Source organism: Anarrhichthys ocellatus, unplaced genomic scaffold, assembly GCF_004355925.1.
Source record: "Anarrhichthys ocellatus isolate YVR2014 unplaced genomic scaffold, GSC_Weel_1.0 scaffold25, whole genome shotgun sequence".
NCBI lineage: Eukaryota > Metazoa > Chordata > Actinopteri > Perciformes > Anarhichadidae > Anarrhichthys > Anarrhichthys ocellatus.
Window position 1 is genome coordinate 4,059,912 of NW_022280055.1, and position 21,949 is coordinate 4,081,860.

The window sequence follows — 21,949 nt, forward strand, 5'->3', positions numbered from 1 at the left end:
GTGTGTGTGTGTGTGTGTGTGTGTGTGTGTGTGTGTGTGTGTGTGTGCTCAGGCCTGTGAGAGTGAAATAAGAGGAGATTGCTGCCAGTCTGAGTTCGTTGGGAGTCATTAGATCCTTCACAGAAACAAGGCTGAACAACCTCAGAGCACCAGCGTCTTTTATTTCTCTCTTTTGATCCTGTGTAACTCCGATGACGCCAGTCTGGAGGAACATCATCAGGCACCTGCTTTCATTTTTGCATTCCAGCTGAAGTTTTTTTGTTTTTCTTCTTTGGTCTGCAATCTAGTGCACGCACTTTTCTGGGTCCCTTTGTTGCAAAGTCCTGCATTTAGTTTTGTTAATGAACTTAATTTTGGTAGCTTTCATCCTGCCAGTTCAAAGACATATAGGCAGCACATTGGAGTCTGAGCAAACTACATTTGATTTAGTGTAACTTTTATCAAAGATGAATGGATTTGTACTGTTTACTTTCTCTGTTGGTGCTCATATTATTACTTATTACTCTACTCATGAAATAATTGGGTTTGCTTTCATCCCCAATTGCTGTTCAGGTTTCTCAAGGCCTCAAGATGAACAGCCTATATGTGTTTTGCCTAATTATTTTATGTAAGTAAAAAAGAAAATTCTTTTAAGGAAAAAGTACTGTTTATTGTTTGTTACTTACCACTACATTGGTATAAATTCTTATTAGATCATGTGTATATATACAAAATTTAATTTCAGTCAATCATAATTTCATAAATGCTTGTTTTTTTTGATGTTGCATTTTGTAGCGGCTTTGGATTGCAGTCCCGCCGTAAACAAACCACTCCACATCTCCCTTGGAATGGGACGAGACTTGTATTGTTGTTTGTTACTGCAGTTATTTGGAACTAAAGTGTGGCATTGTTGCTGGTAGCAGATTTAATAAATAATAATTCATTAATATCAAGATATGTAACAATTATAAATAATTCAAATTTGTCGAAGTGCAGTGTAGAAGAGGACAGAGAGAAGTGTCGTCTGATGTCTTCTTGAGAAAGGGGGTGCACTGTCATGGCGGCAAACCACTCCCACCCATATCAACTGTCTTGGTTATTTAATTCAACCTTATTCTGCCCAATTAATACTAGTTACTCACATAGTCTCTTTAAGCCTCATCTCTGTGTCCTCAGGAATGTAGATGCTCGTAACCATAAAGGTGGGGTCATTAAACACTGTAAGGCCAGCCTTAACTGTTTCAGTGCCATTAGTGACCCCGGGTCCCATCTTGAGTTCGTCCAGGCACGGACCACTTAGTGACCCATAGGTTCCTGAGGATAGTCTCTGGACAAAGTTTGTTAGTTCAGATTGTGTCATAGACATTTTAGTTTTTTTAGAGATGTCTGCTACAAAAGGAATAAATACTCCAGATTGTAAGTATACAGTAAATAACGTTACAATCTGCCCTCAGAGAGACATCTCGCTCAGTATGAATCCCCCTTTTTTATTCCATTTTCGGACAGGTAGCAACAAATCATAAAAATACAAAACCATAAAGCTGTATCTTGCAAAAATATTGGCCATGTCTGGGTGTGAGAGGTATAGCTGGCAGCAGGCAAAAGCAACAACAACAAGAGTCTAAAAATAGAACACAAGTAATTTAGAGTGACAGGATTTGAGAGTGTTGGAGAAGTGAAAATGAAACGGCATGTCATCAGAATCGGCTTCATGTCATGCTTTGATCACCTCAGAATCTTGTCTTTTATTACCAATTAAAAAGTTATGACCTACCTCCACTGTCAGACTACCCCTCACTGTTATTGTTGAAATGTCCTGGAGAGATTTAGTGTTTTGTTCAGATTAAAGGTGCTGAGCCGGCGGCTCTCAGCTAACGTTGCTAACAGCGCGAACGGTGCAAACAAGCGCTGACGGAGCTAACAGTGTTTAGCCGGGCCACACACGGCCGCACCGGCTATGTGAACCAAGCATAGACAAACTGGGATTACAACGCATTCACAGGGAGAGTGACTATTAGTGTTTGTTTGGAGGAGTGTGGGTCATTGTATTAGCCAACAATAGAAATGTGACGAGTTAAAAGTTGTCAGATGAATTCCTCTCTTTGCTTTTGTCTGTGATTGAGTCCTTTCAAATTGTATTTCCTCAATAATAGTGAATTAATCTGCCTATGCATATAGGTATATAGGTATATCTTAACTTGTTTCTAATGTGCATCAAATTGTTTTAAGTATTTTACTAGATTAAGCATCATGTTTTTGCATGCATCGTTCTTTCTTCGTTATCTTTTCCGATACAGACACTCATTTCTAGGAAATATATACAAAATGCTTCCTTTTGAAAACGGGTTGAATTAGTTGTTTCTAACTTGATATAAGAAAACAAGTTTGCAGTGAGATATGAACGGCTGAGTCAGTTCGTCCGTATTTCCCAGTTTGACTTCTATCTCTATGTAGATAATGTATCTGTCTGTTTGTGGATATATTCTTATCGTCTGGTGTTGTCTTGACGCTACAGTAACTGTTTGTTCATTGAACCTGCTTTCTGAAGCAAATGTCAAGAGTGCAATGCAGAATATTCATGATTTGACACTTACTAACAAGTCCTGTATCCAAACAACCAAAAAGGTAAAACAAAGTTCACATCTCTTGAACATATTCATAAAGGTTATAGAGTTGCTTTGTACAGAGACAATCCTATAACGCCAAGAAAGTGAGCAGAAGGAAGTTCTTTTTAAAAACAAACAAACATCTTTTTTCAGCTTTTCCTTTGTTTGACAGCAGAGTCACATTTCCTCCAGCAGCTAGCTGGGACTCACGCCTGGTGAGAGTCGTAGTTAGTTTCTCAGCTGTGACTTTCTTCCAGCTGGCAGATGAAATTCGTGGCATTTCGCTGTCACCTTATCGATCTGCCTGGTATCGCTGTCATTTATGCAAACTCCTCCAAGGACAGGAAGCCGATCGACCCGAGGAGATGAGAAGAGGATCGCTCTGTCTGTCTCGCACTCTCTCTCTGTTTTTCCTCACACTTTCACGCTTCAGAAAAATGCACACACACACACACACACACACACACACACACACACACACACACTCTCTCACACACACACACACACACAAAAAGGAAGTAAAAGGAAGCGTGTGTTTGAAGCTGACATTGTAAAGTGTAATCAAAACGGACTATAGCACTTTGGCTGCTTTAAAAGCATGTAAACAATGAATAAATAATTAAAATTCTTACTGCATGTATATAATACTTCATGTTTTATGTGCATGTAGAGGGTGTAATATATGCAAAGAAAAAAAAAAACAAGAATTTGCCATCTACCATGGTGCTCAACCCAAACATTCAGTCTTTCATCTTCATGATGGCATTGTGATCCCAGTCTGTTCATAGCAGGCATCATTGGTTTCTACAGTCCACGACTTTAATGTTTGGTTCAGCCTCTCGCAGCTCTCTGACGCCTCATTTTTCAGCCTCGGCAAGCAAGCTCTGACGAAACCACTGACAAAGTTAGCAACTAGCTGCTGAGCAGTGCGGAGGATTTATCCGTCTCAGAGCCACATGTTTACCTCGGGAGTTGGTGGAGACGAAGTTAAAGAAGAGCGAGTATTGGATGTTGGTCATAAGGTGTGTTTACAGCTTGGAATCATGCATATCTAAGGCAAAATGGTGCCTCTCCATTAAGGTGTTGTTGTACTTTACGTACAGCGATGGATGACTTTTACAATCTAGAGTCTTACAAATTGCTAACTTTCTCACAGCCCTTCCTGTGCAATGAATGTAATGTACATAGCACAAAACTGCATGATACAGACATCCGGTGTTGTGACAAAGGGTTGAATCGTAAGCTGAACACACCTCGGCAAAGATAATTCCGCCTTAAGGCAGGACCTGCTTTATGGCTGTGGTACTGCCTTAACAAGCGCCTAGTCTGGGAGGGAGCACCGCCTGAGAGGATCAGTTCAAGCTAAGAAAGTCCCCTAAATAGTGTGCATTGTACTACTCACAAAGCCCCCACAGTCAGGATGGTGGACTAGTTTTATACAGACTATATATATGCTTATGTATTCAGGATGTTGTTCTTTATCATTTAAACTACATCATCATACATTCATCTAAATTTATCCCATTAATACGGTTACATTTTAAATATTGTGAATATTTACCCCAATTACTGTCTGATATCTGCAGTCCCGCTTAATAATATCTGCTTTTTGCATGTTGCCGGCAAGATCCAACATCTGCTAATCCCTCATGATGACAATGATGACAATATTGGCAGCCTTTCTCTCTCAGGCAGCCATTGTCTTTTTCCTTGACACATACAAAGACACGCACACACACACACACACACACACACTGCCTCCTCGTCTCTCTGACCATTTGTCGGGCACAATACGCTGATGTGTTTCGACGCGGGTGTATTGGTTCATGAGGATCTTGACAGTCTCTGCTCGTGTATGTGTATACATGTAAGTGCATGTATTGTGTGTGTTTGTTATGTTGTGTGTGTGTGTGTGTGTGTGTGTATCAGCGGACCCCACAGCATTATGATTAGTGCACGTCGTGTGCAGAAGTGTGCCCATGACTCTCGGGATGTTATGGAGATTTTAGCTCCTCTAACTGTTACGTCTGCTCCATTCCCTTCCTAAGCTGATGAGAGACTGAGGGGACTGAATAATTTAGAGGTGTGGCGGAAAAGATGTTTAATTTTGGAGTAAACCAAATTTTCTCAGCTTTATTTGGCTCCTTGCAGTTCGGTCCAAATGACGGGACAGATTGCGAAACCCTGTGGAACAAGCTTGTGATTTTAGCCAATATGAATAAAGTACTTCCCTTTACTGCTTCCATTTTTATCTCCTTACACGTCTGTCTGGCCACTGATTTTGTCCAGACTAGAATATTAAAATAATTATTGGATGGATTAACATGACATTTTGCATTCATGTTCCCAAAAGGATGAATCCTTATTAGTTTCTCTCAAATATTGCCCCCCTTTTGGATGAATATTAATAACCTTATTGATTCTTAAACATCTTCTTTAGCTGTATCATAAAGGTCAAAATGTGTATTTTATAGACAGTATATATATGCAAAACACATTAGGCTTGAAGTAAAAGTAAAATATATAAAAAACGATGAAACTTAAAAAAGAATGCATTTCATATTCATCATACAGGCACAAAAGAGGATGATGATATTCACATTAAGAGGTTAGTACATTCAAATAGCACAGTGAATAACTCCCATGGCTGAGTACCTCTTGATTATACTGTGTCTTTAGTTTCTTCTCTTATTGAGTAAAGCTCTGTGGCTGTCAGCAGTGTGTGGAGGGAATAAACACACAGGAATTAAAACAACAACAAAACAACACCAGCACCTGTCAAACTAAATCCTTTCATCTCCCGGCGAGGCATAAAAAGTGGATGTCATTGTTTCAAAGAGAGCCTTTGCCCTCCTTTTTTCTCTCTGCACCCCCCTTTCAACTAAATCTGTTGACGGACTTTGGTCCAGAGTAAACAAAGGCATTCCCACAGTTCAATGTGCCGAATCGTTGACTTGGTTTTTCAAAGGGGCGACACATCGCTCCATTTTTCACGGCAGGGAGAGAGAAGCAGTGGGGAAGAGTCTCTCATGGTTTTTTCATGAGGAAATGTAAAAACCCATTTCTGTCCCCGATCTCTCTCTTGCTCTCTGCCTGTGAGCAGGGGATCACTGTGCTGTCAGATTTCGCCTCGCTGGATGGCTGCATGTATTTTTGGGACGGATTTAAAGGTCAACCTCATGCACAACAGTTTGCTTGTGTTATTTTTATCCCCAGCAATACGAGGCATCGACCGATCTCTAATTTATAACTGTGGAGGGAGCAGCAGTGGCGCTTCCGAGCCAATAGTGGAAACGTCCAGGTTTTAATAGCGTCCGCTCTATGCAGCTGTGTACCAGCTAGCCTGTAGACCACAGCTTATTTACTTCTCATACGCCACTGATTTGCATTTCTCAGCTGATTAGCTAATCTACGCTGATTTGGAAAAGAGGAACATAATTGTAAATTGTAAATGATTGCTGCAACTTGTGGGAAGAAATGCCGTTGGGCAACGACAATGAAACTATTAACACATTCTCACTGCAACTCGTCAAATACTGTCACTTGGTCAGGAGCCCTACGAGGCTTCAGACTGTGACGCTCTAGCATCGATTGTGGAAATGTCAGTTTTTGCCCTTTTAAATGACATGCATACATACGGTCTCTTTTCTCAAAATGAACTTCCAACGTAGATTTACTCAGTTTTTAGGATTACTTACACAGGTTTAGGAAAATACATTTGTAAGGCATTTGGTAAACTACAGAAGTAATGCAACAAAACTACGGTGAAAAAGTCAATGCTGACTTTGTTTCTCACAGGATACGACGGTCTCCTCTGTGAAAGTCCTGTGTTTGCTTGACCCATCCAACCTCCACGCCCTTAGTTGCTCTGACCGCTTAATAAAGAAGCGGATGGGTTTGTATTGGAGTTAGTTTAAATCTGCATGCTTCTCATACAGATACTGAAGAGTGCCATCGAGGGGCGTTGACCAAGGTGGGAGTGAGGGCGGGTTGAAATGATGTACATCTTTGCAAAAGTGTCGCCATATATTAAGTACCCTCGAAGTATTTTAAATCTATTACAGTGCGTATTCTAAATCCTAACCTGAGCACCAAGTATTGCACACAAGTAGAATTGATTATGATGGTTGTCTTTTCTCTCCATCACAGAATACATTTAAAGATATCCAGTGTTAGCATTGACGTCAACCTTCCTGTCGTCTTCATATTTCCCCACTTTACCTCCTGCTGTGATGTTCCACTGTTTTATTTGTAGACTCCACTCTCATTTTTAAACAACACATCTCGAACACAGCAGTCTCAGCACAGTCCGTGCTGGTTGAACCCGAGCTGTGAAGAGGTGCAGTTCGTCTCCCACCGGTTTTTAATGCCGTAATAACTCCTGATTATGAATATGTCTGACAGCTAATAGGTTTCTCTCCTCTCTGTTGCAGGTTATCTATGCACTGAACACAAAAAACGACGAACACGAGGCGGCCATCGCCACTCTGAAGGAGGCCCACGAAGAGGAGGTGCAGCAGATTCTGTCAGAGACCAGGGAGAAGATACTACAGGTCTTTACGTTTGATGTAATTAATTAGACACTGACATCCTACTTTTGAATGAAGTCGATGTTGTCTGAGTTATGCCATCTGTCCTATGTTGATTAGACATGTCCTCCATGTTGATGTTCAGTTTAGATGTAAGAAGGACACAGGGTACCAAAGATGTTTGGTTTTCTGAACATTTAGTAAGAAAATGTTCGTAAAAGTACAAAAGTATTATCATCAAAATATACAGCACCAAAAGTAAAAGTACTCATTATGCAATATGGCCCATTTTGGAAAACAATGTATATTATTATTATTATTATTACAATTTATAAAACTAATAATAATGATGATAATGACAATCATTTTAATTTTATTATCATTAACATATGATCATTGAAAGATTCATGTTGGTGAGGGTGGAGCTTGTGATTAAATTCATCAATAAATGTAGTAAAAAGTACAATATGTGCCTCTGAAATGTTGTAGAAGTATAAAGTAGCATAATAATGGAACAAGTACATCATAATAAATGAACATTAAGTTAGATAAGTAATGTAATCAGTCACTGCTTCCTGCTGGGGAAAAGTAAATGCATATTACAGTATTACTTTTAGAATGATTGACAAGTCATTAGTTATTGATAACTTGTTTTTGTTAAATAGATGGACTAGTGGAGCAAGAGTTTCTACTCTGTTGTATACGTGGGCTGTGATTACTTTTTGACTATTGATTCAAGACTTTCAGTATTTCAACAGCCGGCGGGGCTCTTTAGAAACGCGGTCACATTCAGGTCAGTCAGTGAAGATGAGACGGTATTGCTGTATAACTTACAGTCATCTTTAGCTCACTAAACTACAGTATTTCTGTGCACGGCAGCTGCACGCTATCGCATGGCAGCCGGAGAGCTGGAGAGCCCAGATCACATCCAAAACGAACTCATCAATATTCAATCTGCTGAATATTAATTATTTACATCTATGTGTCATCTCTCCTTGTGGGAATTAGTTGCTTCCCTGACAGCAATGTGACCAACCATGAACAGCTGAACACACACATACAGACATTTACATGCTATACTTTTACACAAAGTCTCTCATAATGAGCTAAATCACCGCCAAATCTAAAGTCTATGTCTGTTACACAATCTAATTCAGAAATACACGTTGTTTATTTACTCTCGCCCAGGAGGCCGTATTATTATGATATATATTTTCTGTCATGTTTGTTACTGTGGCTTATGCATCAGCAGATTACATGAAAAATGTTCATAGATGTCAACGAAATCTGGTGGAATTTTTAAGTTTTTTTTCCCATTGCAACATTGAACATATCCGCTAACTCCTCACTGCCTTTCGGATTACACAATCCCGCACATGCATCCTATGATTTTATGTGCGCTTTGCATCTCATCACATGAGGATTTCAAATACTTTCCATTGTTCAATCAACAGTACAAGAGCAAGATCAGCGATGAGATCGACCTGAAGAGGCGGATCCAGTCTCTGGAGGAGTCCATGGAGCTCCACGAGAGGATGAAGAGACAGGCGCTGGCAGAGTTTGAGAGCTACCGTCAGAGGGTGGAGGACATGCAGCTATGCACTGAGGCTCAGGTAGACAGAGGAATGATGCAGTGTGTGTGTGTGTGTGTGTGTGTGGGTGTGTGTTGAGAGGCAGCGGTGCCTGGCCTGATGCTGCAGGTAATTAGTACTAATATCTGGTTCTGTCTGCTGTTGTGAGGCTGAGGGGTTCAGTGATCAGAGCTCCTTTTTCACCTGTTATTTCAAGTTTCTCGTTTGCGGATAAAGTTAAGATGAGATTTAATGCACTTTTGTGACATTTAGCCTAGTATGTGTCTCAGTTGGCCAGATCACAAATATGATTTCAGTCCGTCTTGGTCCTCCCAGGCACCAGAGCTACCAGTTTGGTAACTGCTAAATAACAAGAAGAAGAAGAACATTCCTTTTAATACTGAAGTTACAACAATATATCAGTTAAAGGTGCTTAATTCAAAATTCAGAGCATTAATAAAGCAGCAAACAACTATTTTCTATGTCAAGATAGAGTGGAGTAATGTCTCCCTGAGCAGAGAATGCAGTCAACACAACAACATGAATAATACCCACGCAGATCGTTCAGTGATTGAACTGATCAGGGATCAGAAATGCTGCAACAGTTCACTATAATGCAGAGTAACCTCAGCTGCCATATCACAGTGTGTAGATCTTGTGAGCGGCTATTTCCACATCTCCCTTGCTGACATAGTTACAGTGCGGAGGGGTAAATATTACATCTGCATCTTGGAAAGACAGATGCATTTTTTATATATCTGACTAGGGCACGTGTCAAGCACCTCCCACGATGGTCTTTAACAACTGATTTTCAATCAGCACACAGTAGCGGTGTTTCCATTCACACATTTTAATTGGTCATTTTGAAGTATTGCTTTAGAAAAGCTGTATGGAAACAACAAAATTATAGTTTTCGCTTGCTTCAGGTGGTTTTTACCTTTTATCTAAAAAGAGTTGATGCGCTAAATGAGATGAGGAAATGCCGTTGCCTTATAAATTCTGAGGTAGTGAACAATAAACTCAGCTGTCTGATCAGCTGTTTCCACTGTCTTTGTCTTCTCGGATGTATATTTATATTGTCTTTGTCTCCGAACAGCATGAAACATGGCCAATACATGATAGACTAATTGAAACTTGCACAATTAAACCAATTGTGGTTGTGTGTTCGTACTAGTGTTATCACAAGAGTGGTTACCGACGAATGTCAGCTTGCATGTCTGTAACTTCATTTATCAATAGTTCATTTTCTGCATCAGATCAAATTGTCCCGTTGTTTGATTCCAGAGCTGGGTCGAGGGCTCTGTGTTGCACTAAAGTCCTCATTGGAGTGAACCTTTTGAGCTTTTGTGCTTTCAGGTACAAATTGCACCGAGCAGTTAGCGCGTGTCGCTGATTGTGTAATTATCTGCTGCCTTCATAAGTGAAATGCTAATTTTAGACTGTGCGGGCAAATTAAATGAAAGGCGTGAATCTGTACATGTTTATCATTTGCCTGCTTCATGAGACTGTGACTGTAGAGACCACCCTTTAAGTCATTGGTATTAAACACGTCCTTTTTGTTATATTTGTGGGCACATATTTATCCAGCGCTTGCTGTTGAGATGTTGGGGTTTCAGTTGAGTGTGTTTGCTGGTTTTCAGTTCTAATTTAGAGGAGCAAGAAGGTCAAAACCTTCAGAGCCGGAACATCACCACCTGTCTTAGAGCTTTGTCAAAGGTTTACCCCCAGTGTAATACGTCAACCGACCCATATATCAACCCTCCTGTAAGCTTAGTCTTGTCTTCCTGTCTTCTTTGGCAGCACACGCAGCGCGTGGTGTCCATGTCGCGGGAGGTGGAGGAGATGCGACGGTCCTTCGAGGAGAAGCTGCGCACGTTCAGCCAGGCCCAGAACCAGTTTGAGCAGGAGAAGAGGGCTGCTCAGGAGGAGCTGAAGGGCCAGCACAGGCAGGAGGTCCAGGACCTCCTCCGCAGCCACCAGAGTCACAACGCAAACTACAGCAAAGACCAGGAGAAACTGGGGCAGCTCCACAAAGCCGAGGTAACGCACTCGCTGCTGCGAAAGTAGAGCAGAAATTAAAGGCACAGCAAAAAACTAAATCACAGCAGAGACAACCAGAATAAAGTGGGACAGCTGTGATTGTTACATCATTTTCTGTCGGCTAACCTGCTGCATCAACTCAAGCTCTTTCCATATGTACCATATGTTCGTGGTCTGCAATTACACCAAAGGGGGGGAGAGGAAGAACTGGACAAAAGTAGTTTTATCTCTGTCCTTCTCACATTGTGCTGTTACAGGTGGATTCTCTGACGGAGCGGGTGGAGGAACTCAAACAGGACAAGAAGAGACTGGTGGAGGAGTACGAGGCCAAACTCAGCAAGGTACTGCAGCCACTGTAGCGGACATTTGCTGCTCGCGCACTGCAAACGTTTTCTGTTTTCTGAGGTGGAGTATTACACTGTAAATACATCTATGAAGTGTTCTAAACAGGTACATTTATCAAGTAAATACATTTATGTACAAACTTAAGAAATGCATGATGTTGGAGTCTGTCCTGTTCATAATCAGATGATAAGCAAGTGCATCGGCAAATGTGTTTTCTAATGGATGGTTATTCATTTTCTAGGCCACAAACGTCAGGCTTCACATCATGCTCCTGTTTTCTGAATTTGAATCTCTCCTCAACCCTAAAGATATCTGAAATTCAGCTTTTGTTAAATAACAAATCGGAAAAGTATTACTGATAAGATATCTAAATATTATTTCATGTTTAAAACATTAATTTTAATATATTTTTATAGCACAACAACTTGCCCAAAGATCAAGGGAGTATATGATTGCTGTCCTGTAGATGTCTCATCTGGTATTTCTTGAGTTGTTTTAGCATTACGATAAAGACACGTTCCAAGGTGCTGCTGAAAGTAAAACAGGCTCTGCCAAAGTAAGTGATAGTTAAAAAAAAAACACATTTACATTTATTGGCACTATAATTTTGACCTTGCTCGAAGTGAAGGCTGTGATCTTCAGATGTGTGTACAGTGATTTAATTACTGCATTTAAAAGCTATTAATTTCAATAAAAAAAAACAACTCACTGACAATGAACACTGTCAGCCAAGACATCTTGGCTTAAACTTTTACTCGTGTTGATTACTTTCACATGAGATTGGATTTTGATGAGAAAGCTTTTCCAACCACCCAAAACGGTTTCCAATTACATTCCCAATTTTTTTTATACAGAAACGAGAGAGAGAAAAGTAAAAAACTAAACTAAAGGTCAGTTTCCATGCCGTAGGCCTAATGTTTTCTACTTGTTTGGATTTAGGTGTTTTTTTTACACCAGTCTGTCCTTCCCCAGGCTCAGGCTTTTTACGAACGCGAGCTGGAGGCCATGAAGAGAACTCAGCAGCTGACTGCCGACAACCTGTTGGCATGGAAGCGAACCGAGTCCGAGCTGCGGCGGGAATTCCAGACTCAGGAGGCGGCGCTCCAGAAAACCCTCGGAAAACTGAGGACCGAGTTGGCCAGGATAATGGATGAAGCTCGGGAAAACCGGGAGAAGTCCCACAGGCTTCAGGCGTCCCTTACCACGGCTGAGGGCTCCGTCAAGGTGAGTCTGAGCCCCAGACACCTGATTCAAACACATCGCCATCTTTGGTGTGACATGCTTTTTGCTTCAAGTGGATTATAAAGACGAGAGGGGACAGGGATGGTGAAATGGTAACAGAACATCCTGTAACTGAATCCAATAAAGTCTTTGATTGGCCGTCTTCTGATGCAGCTTTTATGGACAGCCTACAAAATGTGTCCTCTGTAACGGATGATAAATTGGGTACATAAAATAACGGCTGTATATGGGATGAAAATTAGAAGAAATGGGGAACAGTTTTCATGGATAGTGTGGTGTCCAATTCACAGATTAAATTACAAAAAGTGGATGTTCAACGGACTTTCTATTTTCGTTTGTGTATAGCCCCCACGAAAATGGCAAAAATGGGGTTGGCTTTCACCAGTTTCACTCTTTTCCCCTGATCCAATACGCAAATGAGCCTTTCAAGTCTTCCGTCCCAAATGTTTTGATGCCATTTAGTATCTTTTTTGGACATACTCAGCACTGGATGTCATCTTCGTTTTTACATTCAAGGCTTTTATTAAGGTTTTCAAATGAAGCTGTCGTCATATTTGACGACGTCATCGTGGTTATATAGATATAATTAATACATTTGTGGTACTCGTAGATTGCTGCTGGACCACACGCCTTTGTGTGTGGCAAGTGGGAGAGCAAACTTTGGCTGCAGCAAAAATATGGTTTTTGAAAATCTAAATGCCAACAAATATGGATTAAAGCGTAAATTTGTTTTGTCATTTTTTTCCGTCTATCTTTTTCTGATAAATTTAGACTTTACAAAGCTCTGGATTATTATTGGAATTATTTGGATCGTACGATTCAGGAAACAATATGCAGCCACCACTGGAATCTAATTCTTCAAAAAGAATAATACTAATAATATTAGTGTAGCCTAATCTTTATACGACGGTGCAGAAATGCTGGGTTTAAACAGAATAAATAGACATGCAAAACAAATAAAATAAGAGGTGCGAAGCATTTAAATGTTGATTTAGTATCTGAACATAAACGTTGTGAGGGAAGCCTCAACGCTTCAGTTTAGTACACCTCTATATTAAAGTGTGGTATGCATTTTGTGTAGGACAAAAATAGCAATGCTGCGTTCATCTTCCTACTCTCTTGACTTCTGTACGGCCTTTGGAAATAGACGCACATGATATTATCTCCATCGTTGACATGTGCTCCAGGGGAATTGGTTTAGTCGTTTTTTGTAGTTGTTACGAGATTCTGTGAAGTTTGTGTGAAATCCTCACTGATTGCACAGAAGACGTGATGGGGAGCTCCCCTTCTCAGCATTACGGAGAATGTTATCAAGGTCAGCCGCGGATGGTGTGCCTGGGGTTAATAATTTCATTCGTTTTCAGAGCAATTAACTGTAACCCAGATAAGAAACGACAACAGAGCAGAGAGCTTGAAACCAACTTCACTTGACAGCTCTTCTAGATTCTCTCATATGATTCAAGAAAGCAGATTTCAGAGGGTAGAAACAATTTCATCTCGTCTTTTTTAGTCTTTCACAAAGTGCACGGCTGATATCTGGTATTGTTACGAAGGTAATAGCACAATAATCTCCTATTAACAGCCTCAATCTATAAACATATCTGTTAATCCTCCATCTCCTGCTGTGAGATGATAGATTTTAAATGAACAAGCTCGCAGCAAAAATGAACATCTTTGTTTTGATCTTGACAATACTCACATCTCATCAATCCTCTCGCCTAGAGTTCGTAATCATTCGGTTTCTGAAAGGTAGCACTTTGCTCATGCAGAGTGCCATTTTTAACTCTCTTCACTAAATTTCTTTCCACTATGGAAAATTAAGATGTTGCACCAAAGCAAAAATGTTCCCTAGTCTCAGGAGGCATAATTACTGTGCCGGCATACATGGGTAGAAATAGTAGCATCAAATATCAACTTTACACAGGCGAAGGCACTTGTATGTCAGGATGCTACAGCTTATCGCTCCAGTGTTCTCTGTCGTCCTCCTTTAGCTTGTGATTTAGTGGGTAAATCTCCAGAGAAATGCAAGCATATGATTGCTCGGAGTAACTGAGACAGACGTAATTAATCGTGGACTGTTCACAAGCGCCTGTAGAAATATGCAGACCAAAAATTACAAATTAGCCCCCAAGTGAAATACTCCACTGAAAGCTGTGTTAAATTGCTGCTGTCACTGTCTTTGGACTAAATACTTCACTCTCAGGTAAAGCCTAGCCTGGACTGGTTAGGAGAAGCTTATAGCTTATAGCAGGACACCATTGAAAGGACAGTTTCCGAGGCCTTTTATATTTAAATGTAAATGCAGGGTTCAGCCAGGTCCAATAAGGATGACTGACAGAAGTGAGGCTCTGTGTGTGAGAATTTGTGTGTGATTTATTTTACTGTATATTTAATATGATGAGCGGTGATTCAGAGGTAATGATGAAATGCCTGCAACTATGGGATTTCTGTTCAAGCTTGTTTAAACCAACAGAGATACATTTGATTAAACTATTGACCTCCTCCAGCATCACACACACGCACACACACACACAGGCTTGTGCACTGTACATGTAGAAAACCAATATGAGAAAATATGTTCCCTAGCCATTGCTAAAAATAGATCCCAGCAAATGCACTTTTAATCCCTGTTTCAGCAAGATGTGCTAATAAGTACAGTAACCAGGTGTCTGAGGAGGAAATTACTTTATTACCTTGTAAAAGAAATCGAAGTATATATTTGTGTGAAGATTTCCATGTTCAATTGGAACAAATGGTCTTAGCATAACGGCAGACTTAACCTTTAACAGCCTTCTGAAGAACCGAGGATTGAACAGCATATATATAGGTAACCAATTGTTACCCAATCCTGACCTCAATCTGCTTCTAACCTACCTCAATCCTAAATATGTCTTAACCCTCAAACAGCCCTTCGAAGAAGTGAGGACCTAAAGCTCACATTGGTCCTCACATAGACAGACATACAAGAACACACACTCATGTTTATACACTGCACTTTTTAGGGACCCTTGTTGAGATTAATCTTATCTTGTTTTAACAACAACCTGCGTAACCCCAACCATAAACCCTCAGATCAAGTCTTCACCCTCAAACATTCCTTTGAAAAACGTGAGATTGTAAGTTCTAAAACGCTGATTGGAACTCACAAGGATGTACAAGATGGACAGAGCACACACACACATACACACACACACACACACGATTATGTGTAGTTTGTGTGTGACTTCTCAGTGGTTATTATCACACTGAGGTTTCTTTGTCTTAGCCGTGGCAGCAGTAATTAAGTTTGAGGCAGGCCGTTTGATGGGATTGAAAGATGTGAAATTGCCCCTCATGAGTTCCGACAGAGTGCTAAATCACACAGCTACTCCACTGTGTGTGTGTGTGTGTGTGTGTGTTTGTGTCTGATGTCGGGTTCTTATTAATTGAGCAGCAGTCATTTACATTCTTGATCCTCAGTGTCAGTAATAAGCTACCAATATGCTACGTTCTGTGCAAACTAGCTGTGGAAGTCCAAGATGTCTGAAAACTCACTGTGGGCGTCAAACTTTACATCCACAACTGATGCAACATAACTATTATACAACACATACATAACATCATTTATTGACTCTGATTTCTCTAATCATAAGCATTTGGATGTTTCCGGTCATCCCAGTAGCTGTGTATTCCCATTTCCATTAATCTATCTCTCAAAGCCTCTTTAACTGTGTCAAATATGGATGCATTGTACTTTTTTGTTTTATGAATGATCAATCAAAATACAATTCTCAATATCTTTCCAGCTAAGGGCCCCTCACAAGACAGAGTCCCTTGGAATGATTTGACATAGCCTATTTTTTTTTTTTCAACAAAAAAGATGATTGAGAGGAATGAATCTGAGAAATGTTCACTGACCCCCTGGCAGAGAGCCACAGACACCACTTTGAGAATCACTGTATTTAGAGGTCTGAACGTGTCGAACATGATTAATTACAGAACAATAAATTAACTGGTGTGTTTTTTTCCACATAGAAGCAGACGGGGCTAAAGATAACTTTTAACTGACGTTGTGCTGGTTTGACTGAATATAAATGTCAGCTTAAAAATAAACAACATTGAAAGAAAATTGTTTATTGAGATTGTGAATAAAACGGGAACAAGTGTGTTACATTCATTCTTAATAGAAAGCTTGAAGGAAGATTATTTCTCAATGCCTGTGTTTTATTTTTCACTGCCAAAACTGTGTTCAGTGCCAATACAACTTTTTCAAATACAAGCGTTTTAATGCCAATGTTTCCTCTCTCCATCATTTTTATTCTCCGCTGATTACCAAGGAGACACAGCAAGCACTTCACAATGTTCTTGTCCACTTCATCAGGTATGGCTGCCACTCGGTGTGTTTATTCTCTGTGGCTTTGATTCCTCTCCAGGACTTAACCAAGCAGCTGGACGAGGTGACCCAGAACTCCGAAATTGTGGAGATCCGTCAGAAGGAAGCCGAGTGTGAACTAGAGGCAGCCAGAGACCGAGTTCAGCAGCAAGCGACTGAAATACTGCTCAAAGCCAGTAAGACCCCTCTCCTCTCTCATCTGGACTTGCATTCATAATTAATACTTGCACCCACGCTACCCTCAGGACCCTTCCCTCCTGGGCTTGTCGTGCTCACACATCAAACATACCCACTAACAGCTCCTCTCAAGTCGTCTGTGGCATCATTGCGTGGAACACGTTAATGGTGTAATGCTGCATAGAACCAGGCTAATAGTACAGTCAGGCCGTACAGGCTAATCAGTCCCTCAGAGGCAGAAGAAACCCTTCATACATCAATTATGCCCGGTTTTAGGTGTGTGTTTTTGTGCACTCGTGTCGGATAAATGGTCGCATGTTAGAATCTGATCTAATACCGGGTGATGTCTTTCCGTCAGTACTTTGTGCAACAGAATTGCATAAGCATTACTGTTTGAAATGCGTGAGCGAGAGCAGCAACCCAGCGCAGAATTATGTTCGGCCCATTAGCTCCTGTGAACTCCTCGCCCCCAATGAGAATGCTTCATCACTTTCCACTGGAGCTGCTTGCATGTGAGGCAGACAGATGAGATCTAGGGTGGAGAATGTAACTATGACAGCACACCGTGTTCACACTGAAGTCTACTCAAGCAAGACGCGTCACATGACTCACGGCCGGGCCGGTGTCGAGGCACCCCGCCAGCGGCTCTGTCACATCTGCGAGAGCGTCGCAGCAATTTACCAAACAGCCGTTATTTTTGATAAACTGACCACATATTGGAAATCTAAATGATTACTTTCTAACCAGAAAACATATTATAACTTAATAAAGTGACATGTTAACAGCTTTATGCCTGGCTCAAAATCTCTGTTGTTGCATAGTCTGAAGAGACGCAATGCATTGTGGGGCAGTTGAGTATATCTAGTATGTATCATACTAAGAAATTCTTGCTGATGTGGAAGACATCGAGTGTTTGTCGCACAGAATCTTGAACGCACAACATATTTCCGCCTGTGTGTGCTGAACTACAGCGAGTAGGTCAAAGTTGAATCACTCACAGCTTCGTTGGTTAAGAATGTCGACATCATCTTCCGACATACATGAAGAATAATGGAAAATAGCCAAAAACATGGCAATTAGAGTGACTCAGCTGTTGAGGTTATTTTAAGTCGATTTACAGAAATACCAACTCTTAAATCCTAAAATTTCTTTGATTGTCTTGAAAAACGTAACAATACTTTCTCCTAGAAACCGCTACGAAATGACATCATCAGGATAGTTGCTACTACCACCGCCTCCAAAGCAAGGAATGGGCTCACATGAACAACATGTCAGGGTAAATGAATGAGGTTAAACAAAATAGGAATTCAGGAAATTTACTCCGTTAAATAAACTCATTGACAACCCAGGACTGAGTTGAAGTTTAAAATGCCGACATCAGTTTATTCAGCGCATGATGTTGTGGTTGCATCAAGAACCGACCCCCCGAAAATGTCAATATGCAGATGACAAAGCTTTACTCTTTGCATTCTGCTCACGCCTGTCGGCTCTGTCCCGTCATAGGTCAGATAAGCAGCCTGCAGGCCACCCAGATGACCCAGGAGGCAGCGATCAGGGACCTGGACAACGAGCGGAGCCGGCTGAAGGACAAAGTGCTGAGGATGGAGGAAGAGAGGGCGTCCCTGCAGAGCCAGAGCCAAGCCCTGGACGAGAGACAGAAACAACAGCTCCAGTCCCTGGAGAAGGTGTGTGGGCGATTTGTATTCACCTCAGGCTGGAATAACAGTGTGGTGAATAAGCAATAAGCCATCAAGATGCTGTGACGGAAGTTTTGGTAGACTCTCCTCCAGACCTGTTTTTTTATCCTTCAAATACAGTTCGTTAGTAAAAGAGTCTGTGCTCATAGTTTGGAGAATAAGTCCTTGCATAAAAAAAACAAGTCAATTTATACCAATTTATACGTCTTTCTCCACCTGTCTGAAGCCCAAGAGCTTCTTTCAGTCAATCTGTTGCAGAATAGCTCTCAGAAATCTTCAGGCTTATGAGCAAAAGGGAGCAAAAACAGACCTGCAATCATCCAACTGTCGAAAGTTTCAAACCTGTCGATCAGTGCATTCATAAACTTTGAACAACAGCAAAAAACAAAAAGACCAAGCTGCTCCTCTTTTTAAAGGTCAGACAATTTAAGGAACAGTGTAGTCAGCAGACCAACCACAGCCGACGGTAAATGTCAAGTGTTGCTGCTTCATGTGTGTTTTGCCATCCCTTTATCGCTGACATTTGCGCTGTGTAATCCTCTGGGAGCTGGCAGAGTTCTCCCACTGCGCGAGGCTGCTGTGAATTTGAATGTCTTCCCCGGGATTATAGAACGTCTCGCACCACTTAAAAACTTTACGGCACCTTCCTGTTATGGTGGCATACAACGTCTCCCCCCCCCCAGTGCTCGACTGATAGCTGACATTAGTGGATTACTCGCAGTAATCTGGCTGTTGGTGAGAGTACTGTTGCCGGGGGCTTTTCTAACCTAACAATCATTAAATTAAAAAAAAACTAATCTGGTAATATCAAAGTGTGTTTTCCACAGTTAAGCGTTTTCCAACTTCTTTGCATTAATGAGCGACTTTTGCAATAATTGTTTTTGAAAATAAGCAACATTAGCGAGCTGAGAGGGAAAGAACATTTCAGGTAATGTTAGTGGTCTTACTTAATTATAGAACGTTGTGGAAATGTCATTAAATGAATGGGAGGCTTGTATTTTTCCTTCTCCCTTGTTAACAGTTTCTTTTCCTCAATTATGTTTTTTTTTTTCTGCAAAAGAAGAAATTAACCACCCAAGATCTCTTCATGCCCTGCTGTTCTTATTATCCCCCTCGGGTCTGTTTGGCCATATGACAACTCAGCAGTTTTGCTCAGTTTGACCAGCTTAATGGACGTTTCGTGGTAGATTTCCAAAACAGCCCTCTGGTTTGGAGCAATTAGTACAAACCAATATGATCCCTGGTGGGATTTTTTTTGTCACGCTGTTGCCGGTGTCTGATGTATTCAATAATCTGCCAGATACTCGCTGGTTTTAAAATGATTGATACGGGGCCAAAAAGAACGTACATTGTGTGCGTTTTAGGAAAGGCTGCAGTGTATGTTTTAAGTGTGTTTGCAATGAGGGAACACTGTGTTCTTATATAGCAAGCAGACGTTGGTCGATGAGTCCCAATGATTTCAACAAATTGAATTGTTAATGTGCCATTTCTGGATGCGGCTGTAAAGATTTGTCACGTATGATTGAGTTTAGGAATTGACAAAAGAAATGTTTGGCATATAAAATTCCCCAGACCGTGCCAGGGATTTAATCCAAAATGAGTGCATGTAGTGATATGTTCCGAACTGATTCTAAGGATTACTCCTAGGGCCAATCTGGACATATTATAGTGGATTGATATCAGCTAAAGTTAAGCAAAGAAATCTGCTCCTCTCTTTACTGTACTCTACTGTGTTTTATCCACCTCGGCCTGCTCGTGTTGCAGCACTGTTCTCCTCCATTAAAACCCGGGTGAACTTGACTCAAAACAACCTCGATCGAGACGTCCCTAGTACCTCGTCCTTTTATTCATCACCTTTAAAATGATAAATAGTTGGGCAGATACCTGAACATCCCAAACTTCCATCATACCAAAGAGTTACATCTTAATGCATAAAAACATGAATTATTGTTGTTGTCGGCAGAAAACCAGAAGTGTGTCGTACAGGCAGGGAAATCAAGAAAAAAGATATCAGCAACTGACTTTCTATCTGGTCTCATTAGTAGTCGGATAATCTTGATACACACGTGAAACATTGTCAAACGTACTTTATTGGCTCACTTTAGGGGACTTTTACTCTGCCTAATGTCAGCTCGAGTAGCGGATATTACTGCTCCCATGTGGCTATTTTTTGGCGCAGTTTGGCTTATTAAAATGTACTTCTCATGCAATGAAGAAACAGCTGCTCCCCTGATCGAACTCAAAGTAAATGGGCCGCAGATTACATTTTTATTTTCGGTTCCTCGGGAACATCACTCTTTTCTGTGACCTTATCCGTGATTCATGCCGTACCAGAGTCCCACTGACAAACCTAGTGCGTTGTTGCCGAGTACAGACAGTGTTTGTTCTTGCCTTTCTGTCTCCTACTCAATATATGGATCTCGGTTATAAATCAGCACAACTTTTCTGCGCCCTTTGAACCACATCTTTTGGCTTTTATCCATTCCTACGTTTTACCACGTTCCTCTGTTATGCCTCCAGTTTAAAATCTGCTACTACCACTCCTCTTACTTATCCACAAACCAGTCACTGGCAAAAAACTCATCAGCATGCTCGCAAGCTTTGCTATTCCCTTTGCAGAGTCACAAACAAGCTGCAAACATTAGCACACCGAGCCAACTAGCCTACTACCTACTGTAGTAGCATAGCATCACTCCCAAGGCTTAGAGTTGGCAAATCATGAGCTAATTCCATTATTTTCTGAGCCCAGTTGGTGACCGACCAATTCATTTAATGGGAGACAACATATTTCAGAGTGTAGGCTATCATTCGCTGCTCTGTCCTGCTCTTTATTGGATTTACGGAAGTTTACACTCCAACACCCCCTTCCAGAATTGTTACCAGAAGAGTAAAACAGTTAAAGAATGTCAAGTGCCACCGTTATCATCTCGACAGGCGTAGTAACAGTAACTAAAAGAGCCGGGGCTTAGCAAAAGGTCAGTTAACCGCATCGATCACGCCTGATGCTGACTACAACAAAAAAAAAGTCAAGACTCAGACTTAGAATCAGAATGATGGTCAGGTTGTGTTGCTGAGTGATTATTGGGTCGACAGCTCCACAATCAATAACCCCTTTATCTATATTCCCACATGGAGTGTGGGGGAAAAAAAAGGATTTGTTTTCAGCTTGTTGGGTTTTGATGCTTTAGGAATAACAAATATGAAGTGAAGTTGTGAGGAATCAAATTTCAGATACAGATACAGACAGAATACAGGATTGATTCTGTGGCTTTTTCACTGAGTAAACACTGACAAAAAGGCTGAAAAACACAGCATATGGGAGGAAGGTCAGCCCGAGCTCCTTCTGTGTGTGTGTGTGTGTGTGTGTGTGTGTGTGTGTGTGTGTGTGTGT

General features: G+C 41.0%; 1 protein-coding gene across 3 annotated transcripts in view; it reads left to right on the plus strand.

Moving 5' to 3' along the window:
• Positions 1 to 21,949, plus strand: part of fam184ab (family with sequence similarity 184 member Ab) — a 125,645-nt gene that overhangs the window by 41,250 nt on the left and 62,446 nt on the right. For 2 of the 3 annotated variants that reach the window (XM_031861576.1, XM_031861578.1), the window contains exons 2-8: positions 7,019 to 7,153; positions 8,569 to 8,727; positions 10,486 to 10,725; positions 10,983 to 11,066; positions 12,043 to 12,294; positions 16,725 to 16,860; positions 18,365 to 18,546. In XM_031861576.1, the coding sequence (XP_031717436.1) occupies positions 7,019 to 7,153; positions 8,569 to 8,727; positions 10,486 to 10,725; positions 10,983 to 11,066; positions 12,043 to 12,294; positions 16,725 to 16,860; positions 18,365 to 18,546 (1,188 nt within the window). The remainder of the gene's footprint in view (positions 1 to 7,018; positions 7,154 to 8,568; positions 8,728 to 10,485; positions 10,726 to 10,982; positions 11,067 to 12,042; positions 12,295 to 16,724; positions 16,861 to 18,364; positions 18,547 to 21,949) is intronic. The other variant, XM_031861577.1, reaches the window with a different exon arrangement.